General features: G+C 48.5%; 1 protein-coding gene across 1 annotated transcript in view; it reads right to left on the bottom strand.

Annotated features, from left to right (window-relative positions):
- The window catches only part of TRAM2 (translocation associated membrane protein 2), a 68,595-nt gene that overhangs the window by 16,778 nt on the left and 34,325 nt on the right, over window positions 1-17,492 (bottom strand). The window contains exons 2-3 of the mRNA XM_018039059.1: window positions 16,289-16,352; window positions 190-299 (exon numbers count right to left, since the gene is read on the bottom strand). Coding sequence (XP_017894548.1) covers window positions 190-299; window positions 16,289-16,352 — 174 coding nt within the window. The remainder of the gene's footprint in view (window positions 1-189; window positions 300-16,288; window positions 16,353-17,492) is intronic.

Below are 17,492 nucleotides of genomic sequence, written 5' to 3'. Positions count from 1 at the left end.
CAGGCAGCTCCCTCCCGTGAATAAACACCACTACTAGGAGGCGGGGAGGGGGACCACAGTGTGGTGTGGAAGGTCGGCCCCCCAGGGCCAGCCGGAGCCTGCGAAAGGGGACAAAGGCCTCTGAGCTGCGGCCACTCCCCGCGCGCGTCCCCTCAGCCTCCCACCTCCGAGCCCAGGCCCGGCACTCACGTCTAGTATGTACTCCTGCACCACGGCGTGCAGGATGACGGCAATGAAGATGTAGAACAGGACAGTGACCAGGTCTTTTGGGCCGTAGCGGTAGTGCACCGTCTCGCCGTCTGCGGAGGCAAAACAGCCACGTCAGCAGCCCTGCAACCCACAGCTGAAGGGACACTGGAGCGGAACGTGCCATCAAGGGCTTCCCTTTGGCTGTGACGCCAGCCTTAGAAGAAAGAGTTTACTCCGGAGAACCCACCCACCCTCTGGACTTGGGCCCCGGGAGCACCAGCGGGGAGGGGTAAGGAGAAGCCAGCCCATGGCATGCCCTGATTTGGGCAGGAGGGCTTGGTGGCTGCAGCTAGGGGTTGGAGACAACCAGCTTCCATCTCTCCCTGGCTGTGTGACTACAAAAAAGTGACCAACCTCTCTGAGCCATAATCACCTCCTCTGTAAAAACGGGACTGCAGATTACAGATTTCATTGAGAAAGCACAGGGTGGGGTTCAGAGTGCAAGCTCAGAAACCTGAGCTCATATCGAAACTGTCATTTATCTCCTCCCTCTTTTTGCTTTTTGGCCACACTGCGCGGCTTGCAGGATCTCAGTTCCTGACCCCAGGCGATGGCAGCGAAAGTCCGGAGTCCTAACCTCTAGGCCACCAGGAAACCCACTCCTCCCTCTTAAAAAAAAAAAAAATCTCAAGTATAGGCGACTTATAACATTGTTTTGGTTTTAGGTACACAGCAAAGTGATTCTGTTATATGTAATTTTTTTCAGATTATGTTCCAGTATTGGTTACCACAGACACTGAATACGGTTCCCTGTGCTATATGTAATTCCCTGTTGCTTGTCTATTTTATATATAGTAGTGTGCATCTGTTAATCCTATCTGTCAATCCTAACTTATCCCTCCCCCTACCTTCCCCTTTGGTAACTATAAGCTTGTTTTCCATGTCTGCCTGTCTCTGTTTTGTGAATAGATTTATTCACATTATTCTTTTAGATTCCACATATGAGTGACATCATATAATACTGGTCATTGTCTGACTTAGTTTCACTTAGTATGGTCATCTCTAGGTCCATTCATGTTGCTACAAACTGCATTATTTCATTCTTTTTATGGCTGAGTAATATTCCACTGTATATATATAAAACATCTTTATCCAGGAAAAAAAAAAAAGAGGAAAACTATAATTCGAAAAGATACAAGCACCTCAGTGTTCACAGCAGCACTATTTTACAAAAGCCAAGACATGGAAGCAAACCTAAGTGTCTTTCGACAGAACAATGGATAAAGAGAATGTCATTTCTTCCCAATGTAGCTCTGGGGCACCTCTATGTGTGACCTTTCTGAGCCTCAGATTCCTCATCTATAAAATGAGGACAATGGAATTCTTGTACTATAGGATTTTTGTGAGAATTAGGTGACTTCAAAAATGCAAAGTGCTTACTTAGAATAGTATCTGCTGTATAGGAAGTACCGTACAAGTATCTGCTATTATTTTTGTTCTTGTTTTGGTTACATGCAAGATGTACACTAAAGTTGTTAAAAATAGTATCTGGTAGTGGTAAATGAGATGCAATTCCAGATATCTTAAGTCTTGCAAAGCTCTGCTAGTGCAACCGCTCCCTCCACGGACAGAGGAGGCTCCTGCCTTCCGTCCAGCTGGCAGACCTGCAGGAGCTCAGGTCCCAGGCCTGGAGCCCTGGTGCTCCGTGGCCCGCCCTCCCCCAGGCAGACACACTGGCCACCTCTCCAGCTGTGCTGCCTTTGCACTGAGTCACACGCACATGAGTCATCTCTCTCTGCTGGGATGCGTTTACCAGAAGGTAGGCCAGGGTGAGTGAGTTCAGGGTGGCCACAGAGCCAAGCAGAGCCGACTGGGTCACTCTGGGAGCCAACCCATGACCCTCCACCCTGGACCGGAAGAATGCAGTGGTGGGTGGTGGAGGGGGTGGGGAGTGGGCTGGGGAGGGTGCAGGAAGACATGAACTTTGAGATCAGGCCAGCTTTCCTTCGTCCTCTCCCTCCTTGCTTCCACAAACACCCTACTCTGTGAGAGCCACTGGGCTGACTGCTGAAACACGGAGACCAAAGACACTGCCTCAGCTTCGGAGAGCACAGACCAGCCAGGAGACTGACAAATAAGCGTAGAAAGACCTACAGACAGGCAGGCAGCCACGCGGCAGCAAGAGGTAAACACAGCCACACAGGGAGCCAGGGCAGGTGAGGGGGCCTCCAGATGGGGCGGGGGAGGCGGGGTAGCCTGTCAGGATAAATGGGGTGATATAGAAGCTCAAGAACAAGCAGGGGTAGGCAGGTGGGGGCTGGCGGGGGGTGGGGGGGAAGGGGGCGGTGGAGCATCCTGGGCAGAGGAGCATCTGCTAAGGATTCAGGGAATGAGGACACACTGCTGAGGGCGGCCACAGCACCACATAAAAGGGTGTGGACATGATCCTGAAGGCAACGTGGAAACATCGAAGAATTCAAACTCAGCAGGAAAATGCAGAAGCTGGGTTTCAGACAGTCTACTCTGGCAGCAGTGCTGCATAAGCATTGGGCCTGGAGGCAGATGCCAGTGAGACAGGTAAGGAACCAGGGGGACAGGAAGTCCAGTGGAAGAGGAAACAGGGAGGGAGGAGGGCTGTCGATAGCCTAGACCTGTCAGTCAAGGTGACTGACAGGGGCAGGGGCTGAGACACGGGAAGAGAGCTGGGACCCAGGGAGGGGAGCTGGGACCCAGGATGGGGGACGCACAGGAGGAAGGGAAGAGGCGGGCCTGTGGGTCAGCCTATGCTTCTGCCCTTCCATTTGCAAGGCCGGCATCACCCTTTCCCAGCCTTCGTAATGGAGGATCAGCGGAGACTAACTAGTTGGCAGCATATTTTGAAACTATAAAATAATACATGCAAAGTTTCACCATCAAGACCAGCCTTATTAGGCAAAACGGCACTCAACCAAAAAAAGCATGGCCCCAAAGTAGTTGAATAACACATGTCAAGGGCTTCGCTGGTGGTCCAGTGGTTAAGAATCCACCTTGCAGTTCCGGGGACACCGGTTCGATCACTGGTTGGGGAGGATCCCACATGTTGCAGAACAACTAAGCCCGTGAGCCACAACTACTGAGCCAGTGTTCTAGAGCCTTCGAGTGGCAACTGCCAAGCCCTCAGACCGCAACGAAGGGTAACCCCTGACTGCCGCAACTAGGGAAAGCCCGCACACAACGGAAACCCAAAGCAGCCAAAATAAATAAATCTTAAAAAAAAAAAAAAGTTAAGACTTTGGATTATCCATCTTAAAGCCTCTTCAAATTACTTCCATTCATCACCCCATTCACTATGCTTCCAAAGAGATGTGACCAGAGCCTTAAATCCTTCTTGCAACAAGAAGGGATGCATGAACTAACATACTTTTACTCCTTTGCTGATAAGAGCTCCATGCGTGTTTGCTCACCCACCAATAAACCACAGGCAGGGCTCCATGCTGGACATTGGGGCATGGCAGGGAATGAGGTGGGCACGGCCCTGCCCTCTCGCAGCTTAGCAGCTACACACCAAATTCTCTATACCCAAAACCAGAGGCCGACAACGACGACAGAAACAAAACAAACCAAAAAACACAATTAGATTGGAAATTGGGCAAAGACTTGGAGCAACAGGGAAGGACCTAGAGATGATCAAACTAACTGAAGTCAGTCAGACAGAGAAAGACAAACACCATGTGATATCACTTATAAGTGGAATCCAAAATAGACACAAATGAACTTACCTATAAAACAGAAACAGACGCCAGACACAGAGAACTTATGCTTACCAAAGGGGAGAGAGGTGGGGGAGGGGGTGCGCAGAGAAAGCAGGAGTTTGGATTAGCAGATACAAACCACTATACACAAACTAGATAGACAAGGCCCTGCTGTATAGCTCAGGGAACTGTATTTAATATCCTGTAATAAATCATAATGGAAAATAATTTTTTTTAATGGGCAAAGGAATAGACATTCCTCCAAAGCGGACACACAAATGGTCAACCAGTATATGGAGAGACCCTCAACATCACCATCATCAGGGAAATGCAAATCAAAACCACCATAAGGTACCACCTCAAATCCATTAGAATGGCCACAATTTAGGAAAAAAAGAATAATCGTTGGTGAGGGTGTGGACAAATTAGAACCATATTTATGCATTGTTTTGAGAATGTAAAATGGCGTAGTCACTATCAGAAACTGTACGATGATTCCTTGGAAAATTAAAAATAGAACTACCAGATGATCCAGCAATTCCACTTCTGGATACAGAAGAAAAAGAACCGGAAGTAGGATCTTGATGGAGTATCTATAAATCCCACATTCACAACACACATCACAAGAACCAAAGGTAGAAACAACCCACATGCCTATCCACAGATGAATGGAAGGACAAAATCTATGGTCCACACATAACACAGACCATGAACACCATCCAGCCTTAAAAAGGAAGGAGAACCTGTCACATGCTACACAGAACCTTGAGGGCATCATGCTAAGTGAAATCAGTCACTAGAAGATAAATATTGCATGATTTCATTACCAGAGGGTCCCAGAGGAGAAAAATTCAGAGAGACAACAAGAATGGTGGTTGCCAGGGACTGGGGCGGGGGAGGGATGGGGAGCCGCTGTTTCAAGGATGCAGTTTCAGTTTTGCAGGATGAAGCGTTCTGGAGGTTGCACCAACAGTATCAGTGTGCTTAACACTACTGAACTGGATACTCAGAAACGGGTAAGACTGTATATCTCATGATAGGCGTATTTCATGACAGGGGAAAAAAAAAAAATCAGTGGCCAGGTATGATGAGTGCTAATGACGTGGGCAGGAAATGACGAGGGCAAGGCCCTGGGGAGGAGGCATCGCTCAGGTGTGCCGGTCAGAGGTCTGGGTAGAGGCGACCAGGGAAGATCCTGGTGGGCAGAGGACTGGGCGACCTGGAGAGTAGGGGTGAGCAGGCCATGGCACGCCCCACCTCCCACCCCTGACAAGCATCCAAAGGCAAGGGAAGGTTCTGGAGCGCTGAGCCACAGACACTTTCTGTAAAGATCACTCTTCCTGTCAGATGGAAGGGTTAAGCGGGCCGGAATAGGGCCAGGAGAGCGGTCAGGAGGTGCCCATAGGAGGCCAGGGTGGGGTGCAGGGGTGCCCTCCACTCAGAGGGTGGCAGCGTGATGTCTGAGAAGACAAATTCCGAGAGATGTGGGCAATGGACTCACAAGGACCAGCTGGTGGGCTGGTTGTGCGGAACGGTTCTCAAGTTCCCTCTGGAATCTGTCCTCTGGTAGCGCCCACAGTTTCAGAATGCGTCAACATGCTGTCTTGTTTGGTCCTTGTCCCCATCCATGGGGAGGCAGAGTGGATGAACCAGCAGGCCTCACAGGGTTAAGGGACAGGGCCATTTCTCAGGTCTCCCAGGGTCCCACAGCCCAGCCCGGCCCCCAAAGCCACCTCGGGTCAACAGGACCCCCCTTCATGACCCTCGCCCTGACCCCACACCCTGACTGGCGAGAAGCTGATCCTTGGACTTCTTTCTCCTACCACAGAGCAAGGAACATCACACAAACACTCACGAGCTGTGCTCTGATTCACGCACAGCATCTCCACTGCTCTGCCCTTATCTGCTACCCTCCTGCCCTTAATCAGAGCAGGAAAGGGGACTGGTTTGGCCCCTTCTGCTCACCATGGAGCTATGGAGGTCGGAAACCTGTGTTTTTCAGGAGGTTATAAACAAATGGATTTTTTTTTTTTAATGTTTGGTTGCTAACAAATTCTTAAAAAATCCTCTCTCCCCCCATGTTAGAGTTCTGACCCTTTAAGCAGCACCCCCACTTTGTATGAGCTCTCAGAAAAGAATGGCAGCAGTCTGGCAATGAGCTACTGTGATTTTTTTTTAATTAAAGTTTAGGTCTTTTTTTTTAAACTTTTTATTTTGTATTGGGGTATAGCCAATAGGTCCCTTTTTAAAAGAAAAGAAAAAAAAAACCTTTCTTGGCTTTACTGCGTGGCATGTGGGACCTTACTTCCCCGACCAGGGAACTAACCCACACTTCTTATACTGGAAGTGCAAAGTCTTAGCCACTGGGCCACCAGGGAAGTTTCTGAGCTGCCGTGATTTTTAAGAAGAGTATGTTTTGGCACATCTGAGCTCTTAGACCAGAGAGGTGATTCCAACCCAGAGTCACAGCAAACGCCCGCAGAGACCAGGCGGGGAACGCAATGAGCAAAGTGGTCCAGGCGTCTTCAGGTAAGTCCTTTCAACCCAGGGTCTGCTTCACTAGCAGTCTTCACGACCACAGAGCTCCCCACTGTTTCTCCCCAGCTGTAGGGCCCTCCTGGTCTGTCTTTCACATTTCCACTTTCAGAGAGAAACAAGTTTAAGAAAAGAGTGACACCCCTTTTAACCTTGCTAGAAGTAAAACAATTCAGACTGGGATACGCAGTGGCTGCCAGGCAGTCTCGGCTTTGGGGGCACATTAGAGAGGAGCGGTGACCGTGGTGAAGTGCAGAGCATCTGCCCCAAGGGGGTGAAGGAAGGAGGGGGAAGGCCACTGGAGGGGTGCGGCCCCGTATTTCAAAAGCAGAGAGAGAGAGAGAGAGAGATTCCCTACATGAAATCATCTGATTTTAAAATGCTGGTGACTAATTCCAAAATTGTAAAAACACTTTATGGGCCAATTACCAAACTGGCCAAAGAAAATAGGCATATAAGCCAGCTCTGACCACAGGCCACTGATTTACAATCCCTAGCCCAGATGCCTCCTGACACCTCCCAACGCCCATATTCCAAGTCTTCTTCCTGCGCACCACGATGGAGAAGGTCAGTATATCCCCAGGAGGGGTTAACCTCGCCCTGGAAGAAGCACCTTCAATAATGACCCTCCCTCTATGAGTGACTCATCCTGTCTCCTGTCAAAAGTGGCACTCGCTTTATCTCTGATCACAGTTTAAAAGTGAAGGATAGGGAAGCCTGGTGTGCTGCCGCCCACGGGGTCACAAGGAGCTGGACACGACTTAGCGACTGGACAACAACAGTTTAAAAAAAGAATCAACGTGATCAGTAAGAGCCTGGCTGTCCCGACAACCTCGGGTGGAGCCGGCCCTTTCGGGAGCACCCTCTCACCTCCTGCTTTGTTTGCTTCCTATGACTAACAGACATTTTCCCGTTTTCCCTGGTGTCACCTGGAAGCAGCTTCTCCCGCCTGCCTCCACAAATCCCATCTTGTCTGGACACAGCTGTGCAGTGTCTGACCTCCTCCCAGGGACCTGAGCTGGCCAGTGGCCAGCTATGGCTGATGCCCCATCCGCTCTTTACATCCGCTTAAAGTCCAGGCACTGCCAGCGAGGGTTCTGCCTTTGTCCCGAAACCTGGTGCCTCAAAGAACACCACTGTACAACCTGGATGCCTCTTTTGCTCCGAGCTTCCTTCCTCACCCTTGCAAACCTGGATTTATGAGTTACTTTCTATTGGTTTCTGTGCTTGTGGGCAACTGTTTCCTCATTATTCTGAATCTTCTACACAATAAATAAATCCAGAACTCTGACATGACACCAAAAGCAAAATAAGGACGCAAATGATGTCTGAGGGGAAAACATTTATAATTCGGATTAGAAACAAAGGTTGATCTTCCAAGGTATGAAGAGCTCCTAGAACTTGAGGATGAAAAGGTAACAAACCCAACAGAAGAATGGGCAAAGGATTTGAACAGACAATTCACAGAGGAAAACAACACAGATGGCCCTTTTACATTTAAAAGGATGCTCAACTTCACTGAGAAGAGAAACGAACTACAGACACAATGAGATACCATCCCACCCCTGTCAGACTGGCATAAATCCAAAGTTGGTCGCTCACTCTTACTGAAGCTATGGGAAACCAGGCTCTCATCCAGCGGTGGGATGCGAAATGGACCACCTCTTTGGAAAGGCGATTTGAAAATTTCCACTGAGATTACAAACCATCGGCCTTTGGATATGGCAATTCCACTTCTGGGGATCTGTCGTATAGCCGTATCTGCCATGTTCAAAATGACTCCTGCAAAAGGTGGTGCTCAGCAGCATGGTTTTTAACAGCACCCTTACGAAAACAGCCCAAGTAGTTTTCATCTGCGGGTGCCTGGGTTACAACGTCTTATAACACACAGTTGTAACGAGGTACCACAATACCTCCCCAGGGAGCCCAGGGGAGCACGCTGCTGCACGTCCACCCCAAGGCCAGTGAATCAGAAACTTGGACATGGCCCAGGAATCCATGCTTAATGTCACCAGGGGATCCCAACACATTGTCCATATAGACAATGGAGCCAGTTTTAAAAAATCAGGGAGAAATGAAGGGCGAGAACAGGACAAACTAATCAGAAAACATGAGGGCAGACAGCGGTTGCTTTGGGAGGGGGCGCTCACAGGAGGGGTCTGAGGAAGCTAGGAGGGCTGCCTCCTGCCCTGGGGGATGGGTGCATGGCACACACGGGTGCAAAAACTCATCCCACTGTGCCCCTAAGTGTCTGCATGCTTTACTGTTGTTCAAACCACCCAGTCTGTGGTACTTCATCATGGCAGCCTTAGCAAACTTAATACACACACACACTCTCTCTCTCTCTCCCAGGCTGTTCAGAGAATGAAAGAATCTTCAAAGTCACCATTTTAATTGCAGACTGCACGATTTGTCGCAATATTTTTTCTCCAGTTTCACTGGACGTAGGAAGACAAGGATATTTTTATGGTACAAAAATGTAGCAAAAAATGAGAGACTCCTTAAAGAGAACCTGCAAATAAAAGTGTCCAGCCTCTGCGGAGTTTTCCTGGTGAACCATTTCTTTCTATAAGGCTGTATAGTTCTGCCTGAGGCCTTCAAGAAAGAAATACCACAGGCACACACTCAGCCTCACTGTGGTTCACAAGTCTGAGGCCTGGGCAGAAATTGTGCAGTCCTTGAAGGCGCCTACCGAGGGGACAAGGTGAACTGACGGCCATAAAGAAAAAACAACTCAAGATCATACACCAAAAAAATGTCTAAAATCTCAGCCTTGTTTTTAACTTGGATAAAAATATCAGGTTCACTGTTTAAGGACAAAAATTACTTCAGTAAGAACTAAGCAAGAAAGAGAAAAAAAAAAAAAAAACAATCCTGGCTAGATAGGAGAAGAAAAGACTTGCTCAGGAGAAATGGGTGTGTGGGGGAGGGGAGGCAGCTATTCAAAGATGCTGCCGGCTTCGAGGCTTCAGGCTGGTTAACAATTAGCCACAGCAACTCAGCGGCCCCTGCTTAAACCTCAGGAGCTCCACGTGGCATACTCTCTGGGCTGTAACAGGGGGACTGGATAAAAATCAAGTCTAGGCAGGAAAGGGACACACTTCTGAGGGGCTGTTACCTAGGGCTGATCAATGACTGCGCGTCCACTTTTCTGCACAACCGTTACACTTAAATAATAAGTGCTATGATCTGAATGCTGGTGTCCCCCCTAGAGTTCACGCTGGACTCCCAACTCCCAAAGATGATGGTATTAGTGGGTGGAGCCTTTGGGAGGTGTTTAAACCCTGAGGGTGCAGCCCTCATGAATGGAATTAGTGCCCTTATGAAAGAGGCTCCGGAGTGCTCCCCTGCCCCTCCCACCACGCGGGTGGGGACACAGCAGGAAGCCTGTGACCTGTGAGAGGGGCCTCACTCGACCAGACTGCACCCAGATCTCGCACTCCAGCCTCCAGGACTCGGAGGAGTAAATTTCTGTGGTTTATAAGCCGCCTGGTCTGTATTTTGTCACAGCAGCCTGAACAGACTAAGAAAGGTTAATAAGTTAACGACAAAAAAAGATTATACCCAGGGCTGGCTATAAACTCCCACGCCTCTTTAGATGACAACCAGTATTGGGTTTACTTTCATTTTCTCTTATTCATACAGACAGGACCTCAGGGCAAAAAGGCATCTTGGCAGCTGTTTAGCCAGGGGGACTAGGATGGAGCCAGCTCTCTGCCGGCCTTGATGGGCCCCCTGGAGCCACGCCCACCGCCCCATTCGCATTCAGGGGTGTGACAGCCCAGCACCCCCTCTGTCCCTACTGGTGTATCCTTCGGAACTTCCATCATCTCTCTTCCTTGTTGTAAAAGGACAAGGCCAGACTCTGCAAGTCTCAAGTCTCCTGCAGCTGGACAGACCACAGGTCCTGGTTGGGCAGCTTCCGCCTGTAGTCAAGTCAGGTTTCCACTTCCAGAGTCACTGTCGCCCACCTGTCTCTTCCCTCTTAGTCTCCCACAAGCTCATCTTACAAATAGGGGCTCTGTTTGGTATGTGCCGCCAATCTCCTAAGTACGTGATACAAGCACAGGGCTAACTCCCACCGGCTAGCAAGGGAACAAAACACACTCTTGAGCCCTGGACAAAGGCTTTCAGCTGAATAAGGCTTTAAAACCATCTGTCTGAGGTTGTTTTGATGGGGCCGTGTGTCTCGCCCTGGGAGGGCTGTGAGAACAAGGGCCACACTCTGGTGCAGGGGAGGGACCCTGGGGGGTCCCTGGGCTTTTCATCTCCAGCTGTTAAATGCTACGTGGCAGCTGGTGGTGATAAAGCCACCGGGACCAACAGGGAATGGTCCTTGTCCTCCTTCCTCACTGTGAAACCAGCCCTTCTCCAGAACAGGCCCTGCACACCCAGCCTTCTCTCTCCAGATGCCAGGAACACCTAGGTGCCCTTGCCTCCTGCAGTGGCAGCCCCAGCTCGAAACCAAATCCACCCAATAATAGTAACCCCTCGCTCAAAACCAAATCCACCCAACAATAGTAACCCCCCACCTCCACGCCTCAGACTAAAAACAGTTCTAGAAAAGCCAAAATTGGATGAGAACAGAAAGATGCAAATGAGTTCCTGGATTTAGGTGGTTTCCTCCCTGAACTTGGGGGCTGGGAGCACAGGGTCCTCTAAAAGCCTACTTAGCGGGTTCCACCCAAAGCACGGGGAGCAGCACTTTAGACACCTGGGGGTCTCGTTACCACGAGGGATCCAGGGCGGGACCTGGAGTCTGTGTTTCTAACCAATTCCCAGATGGTGCACGTCTGTGACAATCTGGGGAGTGAGTGCCTCCTGGATCCCTGTCTTCAGGAGGTGCTGGGTGGAGACAGTGACCATCACCCTCAACTTGACAGATAGGGATGGGGACCCTGACACCACCTGGTTTGCCCAAGACAGCTCAGCAAACTCTTAGAACAACTCAAAAGAAGCTGGTACATTTCAGCCTGTGTGGGGTCCCCTGTTCTATATCAGAAGGGAGTCAGGAAGCCACCAGTTTGTCTGTGGAGGGACTCAAGCCTCTGTTCTTTGCTGACCTTTTACAGTCTATATACTTCTGGCCATAATACCAGATACTGTAGGGTATTTGAATCAGAAAGACTCTGTCTGATGGTTAAGACCAGAAACATGACATTTTATTCCTTGCCAGAGCTGGGTGTATGGTTGCAGATAAAATACATGATGGTCAGTTAAACTTGAATTCCAGATAAACAAAGACTACTTTTCTAGTATAATTATGCCCCATATATTCTTTGAGATATACTTACACTGGAATTAAAAAAAAAAAAAAAAAAAAAGGACTGTTTCTCTGAAATGCCAATTTAACAGACAGTCCTGGATTTTTATTTGCAAAGTCTGGCAACCCTAACAGGTGGGAATGATGTGCCAAGAACACTTCCTGCTTCATCACTGTTGACCTTAAAGAAAACCCCAGGGACACTGACACTGTCCCAGGATGCACAACTTCTGGCTGCAAGGACTGTGCCATCTTCTCTTCTAGTTCATTTCTCTGAATGGAGCTTAATCTTCTTAGCTAGCTTAATATAATATGACAGAGTCGTGCATTTTTCAGCCAGCATTATGAGCTGAATCGAACAAAACTCCCGTGAAGTCCAAACTGCCAGCACCTCAGAACGTGAGCTCATTTGGAGTCAGAGTTATTGCAGATGTAAATAGTTGAGACGGGACCATGATGAAGTAGAATGTGTTCTAATCGGATATGACTGACGTCCTTACAGAAAGAGAAACTGGATGCAGAGATGGCTGCAAACACAAAGACTGGTGTCCCGCGGGTCCAAGCCAGGGAGCACAGCCCTGCTGACACCTTGCTCTTACACTTTTACAGTACATGTTACATTTCTGTTGCTTAAGCCACTCAGCTTGCGGCATGTTGTTCTCACCGCTGGCCTATAAACACATGCTGGGAGCTGGAAAGAAGAGAGGAGATGGAGGAAAGGAAACTGGGAAGAAACTCCTCAGCGCTCCCACTGGCTGTTTCCTGTAGAACCTGAACACCTCCGCTGAGGGAGGTTAGGGATTTAGAATCAGCAGGCCAGTTATAGGAAAACCGTCGCTGCTCTCCTAAAATCCACGTTAAACACTGATTTGAATAAGTCACAAGCCACTGAAAGAAGAAACCTTAGAAATCAGAACTGACCCTGGTTCTACAAATAGGACTCATCCTCAAGAAGCTACAGGCTGGAAGAGATGTGAGTGGGAGGGTTTTTTTAATTTTTATTTTGATGGCCCATGGGTTTAGTTGACCCCGCAGCATGTGGAATCTTAGTTCCCCGACCAGGGATCAAACCCAAATCCCTGCATTGCAAGGTGGGTTCTTAACCAGTGGACCACCAGGGAAGTCCCAAAGAGGGGCGTGCGGTGGTGGTTTAGTCACTAAGTAGTGTCCGACTCTTGCGACCCCAAGGACAGTAGCCCGCCAGGCTCCTCTGTCCATGGGATTCTCCAGGCAAGAATACTGGAGTGGGTTGCCATTGATGTGGGGTTTAAATCCACAGCTTCAAGGGCCCTCTGCCCTGGGTTGCGAACTGCTTCTTTCCAGTGAGAAGTTGGCCCTCCTCTGCAACTTACAAACCAAATACCACCACACTGGTCTGGCGACCAAGGAGCTCAAAGCAAAATTAAGCAGGCTGCTCTAACTGCACTGTCTCTCTGGGTGATGTGCAGTCTTATTTTGAACAGCCCCAGTGGCAAGATTTAAACAAAAGCCAGGCTCTTTAGCAATACTTTATCTCCTCTGTCAGTACATCCCTCCACCTCTACCCAGGCCTTATTCTGGCTTGGATGGGGATTCCAGGACACAACTGCCCCACCTGAGAAAAATGCCAAACTTCACTAGCTCCAGACACACTGGCCTTGGTTCAGTTACTAGAAAATGCCAAGGTGTCTGTGCCTCACCTGGGGGCTTTGTGCATGCCAATCCATGTCTGGAATGTTCCTTCTTCTGCACATACCCCCCTCCCCAACCCCCTTCACACCAGCTGTTTACCAGAAGTTCAAACAGCAGTTTCCCAGGAACATCTGGTAATCACCCATTGATGTTTCCTTATCGCACAACCTGTATGCTCCTTTCGACACCCATATCACAACTGTAATTATTTATTGTTTGCTGTGTAGTACCCATTCCCTCCCTAATAAACGGTTAAGTTTCATGAGTCAGAGATCAGACGTGTTTCATGAATTACTTTACAGTCCGGGCCTGGCACACAGCAGGCACACAAATATTTGTCTGGATCAATCAATTACCTAATTAGTTAAAACAAACAAATGAGGGCAGGATAGGAAGCGCCTCCTGCTCAGGAGCTCTGGGTTCAGCCGGGGAGCAGGAAGCCTCACTTGTTACCCTTGCTGTGAAGAGGGACGCTTTTAGGATATCACTTGTCGCCTAATTTCTCCTGGAAAGTTTCAGACTGAAACAATCAATCCCCTGGTCATGATCTGGCTTTACAAACAGGCCCTTCCTACAATAAAGCCACATCCCACTCACACATGCTTCAACCACGGTACGTTCTCCCAGTAATGAACAAAGCAAGGCTGGGCTAGGATCTGGCAGGCAGCCCCTCTAAGTCGATTTTGGGTAGAAAGGTAAAGAAAGTAGAGGCACCACCTCTGATAGGTGCATATCTCTTTGCTGTATCTCTTTGACTTAGTTGCTAGGTCATGTCCAGCTGTTGCTGTTTAGTTGCTAAGTGGTGTTGGACTCATTGTAATCCCATGGACTATAGCCCACCAAGCTCCTCTGTCCGTGGAATTTCCTAGGCAAGAATACTGGAGTGGGTTGCCATTTCCCTCTCCAGGGGATCTTCTTGAACCAAGGATTGAACCTGTGTCTCCTGCATTACAGACGGATTCTTTACCACTGCATAAGCAGGGAAGCCCCTGGATATCTCTTTACGAATTAATAAACTGGCATTCTGACATTTTTTAAAAGCCTACGCATTTGGGCTTCCCTAATAGCTCAGTTAGTAAAGAATCCGCCTGCAATGCAAGAGACCCTGGTTCGATTCGTGGGACAAGAAGACCCGCTGGAGAAGGGATAGGCTACCCACTCCAGTATTCTCAGACTTCCCTTGTAGCTCAGCTGGTAAAGAATCCATCTGCCATGTGGGGAGACCTGGGTTCGATCCCTGGGTTGGGAAGATCCCCTGGAGAAGGGAAAGGCTACCCACTCCAGTATTCTGGCCTGGAGAATTCCAGGGACTATACAGTCCATGGGGTTACAAAGAGTCAGACACAAGTGAGTGACTCTCAAGAAAAAATGCATTTGATGCTATCTATAAAAAACATGATTTATGAGTCATAAGAATTAGATGTCTGAGGGTATCTGGGCAATACATATATAAAAACTTTATAATGTACATACTACTTGACACAGAAATTCCAGTAATAGGAATTTATCAAAAAAAATCATGAATGCAGGAAGTCACAAGAATGTTTACTGTAGCACTATAAAAACTGGAAACTTAAATATCCAACAATGTATGACTGAATACATAACTGCGGTAATCCTTATTAATAAGTTTTCTGTAATTTTTGCAAATGCCTAATTGAATGGAAGAATAATGAATGACATAGGGAAAAGGTTCATCATATGCTAACACCAGAGAAGTGCGTTATATGAATCAAGATTACAAAATGCTAACTGTAGTCTTTGGGTGGTAGAGTCAAGTATGACTTTTATCTTATGTTTACCTGTATTTTATAAGTTTCCTGTGAGAGTCATAAATGTACTTTGGAAAACATTTAAAACTAAACTGTAACCAACACACACACACAAATACTATACAACTCTACTTATTGGAGGCCCTAGAAAAGTCAAATTTATAGCAACAGAAAGTAGAGTGGTAGTGGGCAGGAGGGGGTAGGGGAGAATGGTGAGTCATTTAAGAGCTACAGAGTTCAGTTTTGCAAGATGAAATAGTCCTACAGACGGATGGATGGTGGTGAAGGAACTTCATACCACTGAACTGGTACACTTTAAAACAACTAAGATGGTAAACGACATGTGTATTTTACCCCAGTTTTTTAAAAAACCAAAATACTTTTTAAAATGCTAAATGCATAAATCATAAGTATAGCTGGGTCCAGAGTTGTCCTAGTTATTACGATTTTCAAAAGACATAGGTACAGAAGGCCGAATTTGACCCTGGACCACACGGCAAGGAGTAAGATGGTCTGTGTGCCCACCAGGCTGGTGTGTGCTTTGGGATGAGCTGGCTGTGCCATTTCCTATCTCTTCTGTCATAAGTATGGTGTCTTCTCCCTCTCCAACCAGCTCTGATTCTAGATGAAGGGCTGAGTAAGCCGTCCCCAGGGTGTGACTTCCCCTAGAGCCTAGCTACAGGGACTGCAGGGGCAGGCGAATCTGGGAGAGACGCCAGCCATGTCCTGCAAAGGCCATGGTTTAAGAGTTTTGCCCCCAGTGCCCTTCAGGCAGCCTCTAGTGGAGCCAAGCCAAGAAAGGAATCTTACCTCCATGTCCAGACAACTCACCTCCTCACTGCAGGAAGAAGAGGGAGGACTGGATTCAGGGAAGAACATTTCCCCCTTTATTCACCAGGAGGGCCCCAGAGATGCCCACCCAGTTCCTGGAGGTGGACCTCAGAACCCCAAGCTTGCAGAGCCCCTGGCTGAGCACTGCACGTGGCCCACACCTTTTCAGCAACAGGAAGTCGGATGCTGAGTCTAGATATCCAAAATGATCATACATGGCACAGGAAAAGGAAGTTTTTCCAAGAACTTTTGGGTTAACAGGGCCCGAGAAAGATAGAGATCAGTGCTTTCCTTACCTGCTGTAGGCATGCTAACATTGTACTGAGGTAAGATAAATAGGAAGGCAGTCTTGGCGGTGACCTGTGAAACAGAGGGAAAAGGTCCAAGTTAGCTTCTTGGCCACACTTTAAAAAAAAAAAACAAAAACAAAACAACACCCAACCAGCAAAGCCTGCGACCAGTCCCGGAGTCCATGCCTTTCACATTCTCAGACCCACAGGCCTCTCCAATGAAGGGTTTCACCTGGAGCTGAGTTAGCAACGTTTGATTTTCTCGCCCATTTTCTTTAATAACATCCCTTCCCAATACCTGCACTGAAAACAAACAAAACCACCCCAAGTCCTGGATGGTATCTAGACTTGTGCTCGCTGCAGACAGAATGTGACAAGGTGTGCTCTACCCACCGGCAGAGAGCTCAAAAGCAAGGGAGACACATTTGTCTGCGCATCATTCATTCATTCACTCAACTGTTTATCAAGTTAGTTCTAGGTACCCAGCACCAGTGAAGACAGGAACTAATAGAAGATAAGGTCACAGCCTTCCAGAGTTTTCCAGAACTCAGGACCTAGCTGAGGCTCCCCAGCACGCTGATTAACTGCACAGTGGGCAGCAGCCCCCCAAATCTAAACCTGAGCCTCAGAAACAGAGAACTCCAGCTGCTAATTTCACATCTTCTCTGCTCAGGGGGTGGTAGGACACAACACCCCCTTCTGTTGGTCTGTTCATTTTGAAAGCTGCCTTTCAAATCTCAGTGGTGCTGTGATAAAACCGTGGCTGTCACCTGGGTTATTAACAGCCCACTCAGTCCTCTTGAGGTTCAGCCTGCAGGGGAGAGACTGTAAGATGAGGGGATTCGACGCTTGGACTCTAGAACCGACTGCCTGGGCTCAGACGCTGCCTCTGCATTTGCCTACCTTGCAACCAGGAGCTACGATCTTACACCTGGAGTCTCACTTCCCCTGTCTGTAAAAGGCAGGGTATTTGCGGTGCCCTGGCTGGTCTGGGGGAGGAAGTGGCGGCAGCGATGGCCCAGCTGTCAGTGTCATTTAAAGCTCCCCAGATGTTTCTGATGTGCTGATGTTTCTGGAGCAGGTGCAGAGGCCAGGTGTGGGGTAGCCAGACCCCAGGCCTTTCCAGGCAGGCCCCTGGGGACACTTCATCAGCAGAGTTACTGGTTTGCCTCTAAACAGAAAGATGTGAAGGGTGCCCCGTGGGTGTGGG

The sequence above is a fragment of the Capra hircus genome, chromosome 23 (assembly GCF_001704415.2).
Source record: "Capra hircus breed San Clemente chromosome 23, ASM170441v1, whole genome shotgun sequence".
NCBI classification, from domain to species: domain Eukaryota; kingdom Metazoa; phylum Chordata; class Mammalia; order Artiodactyla; family Bovidae; genus Capra; species Capra hircus.
The sequence above is the reverse complement of the archived record's forward strand: the minus strand, read 5'-3'. Positions and strand labels throughout refer to the sequence as shown.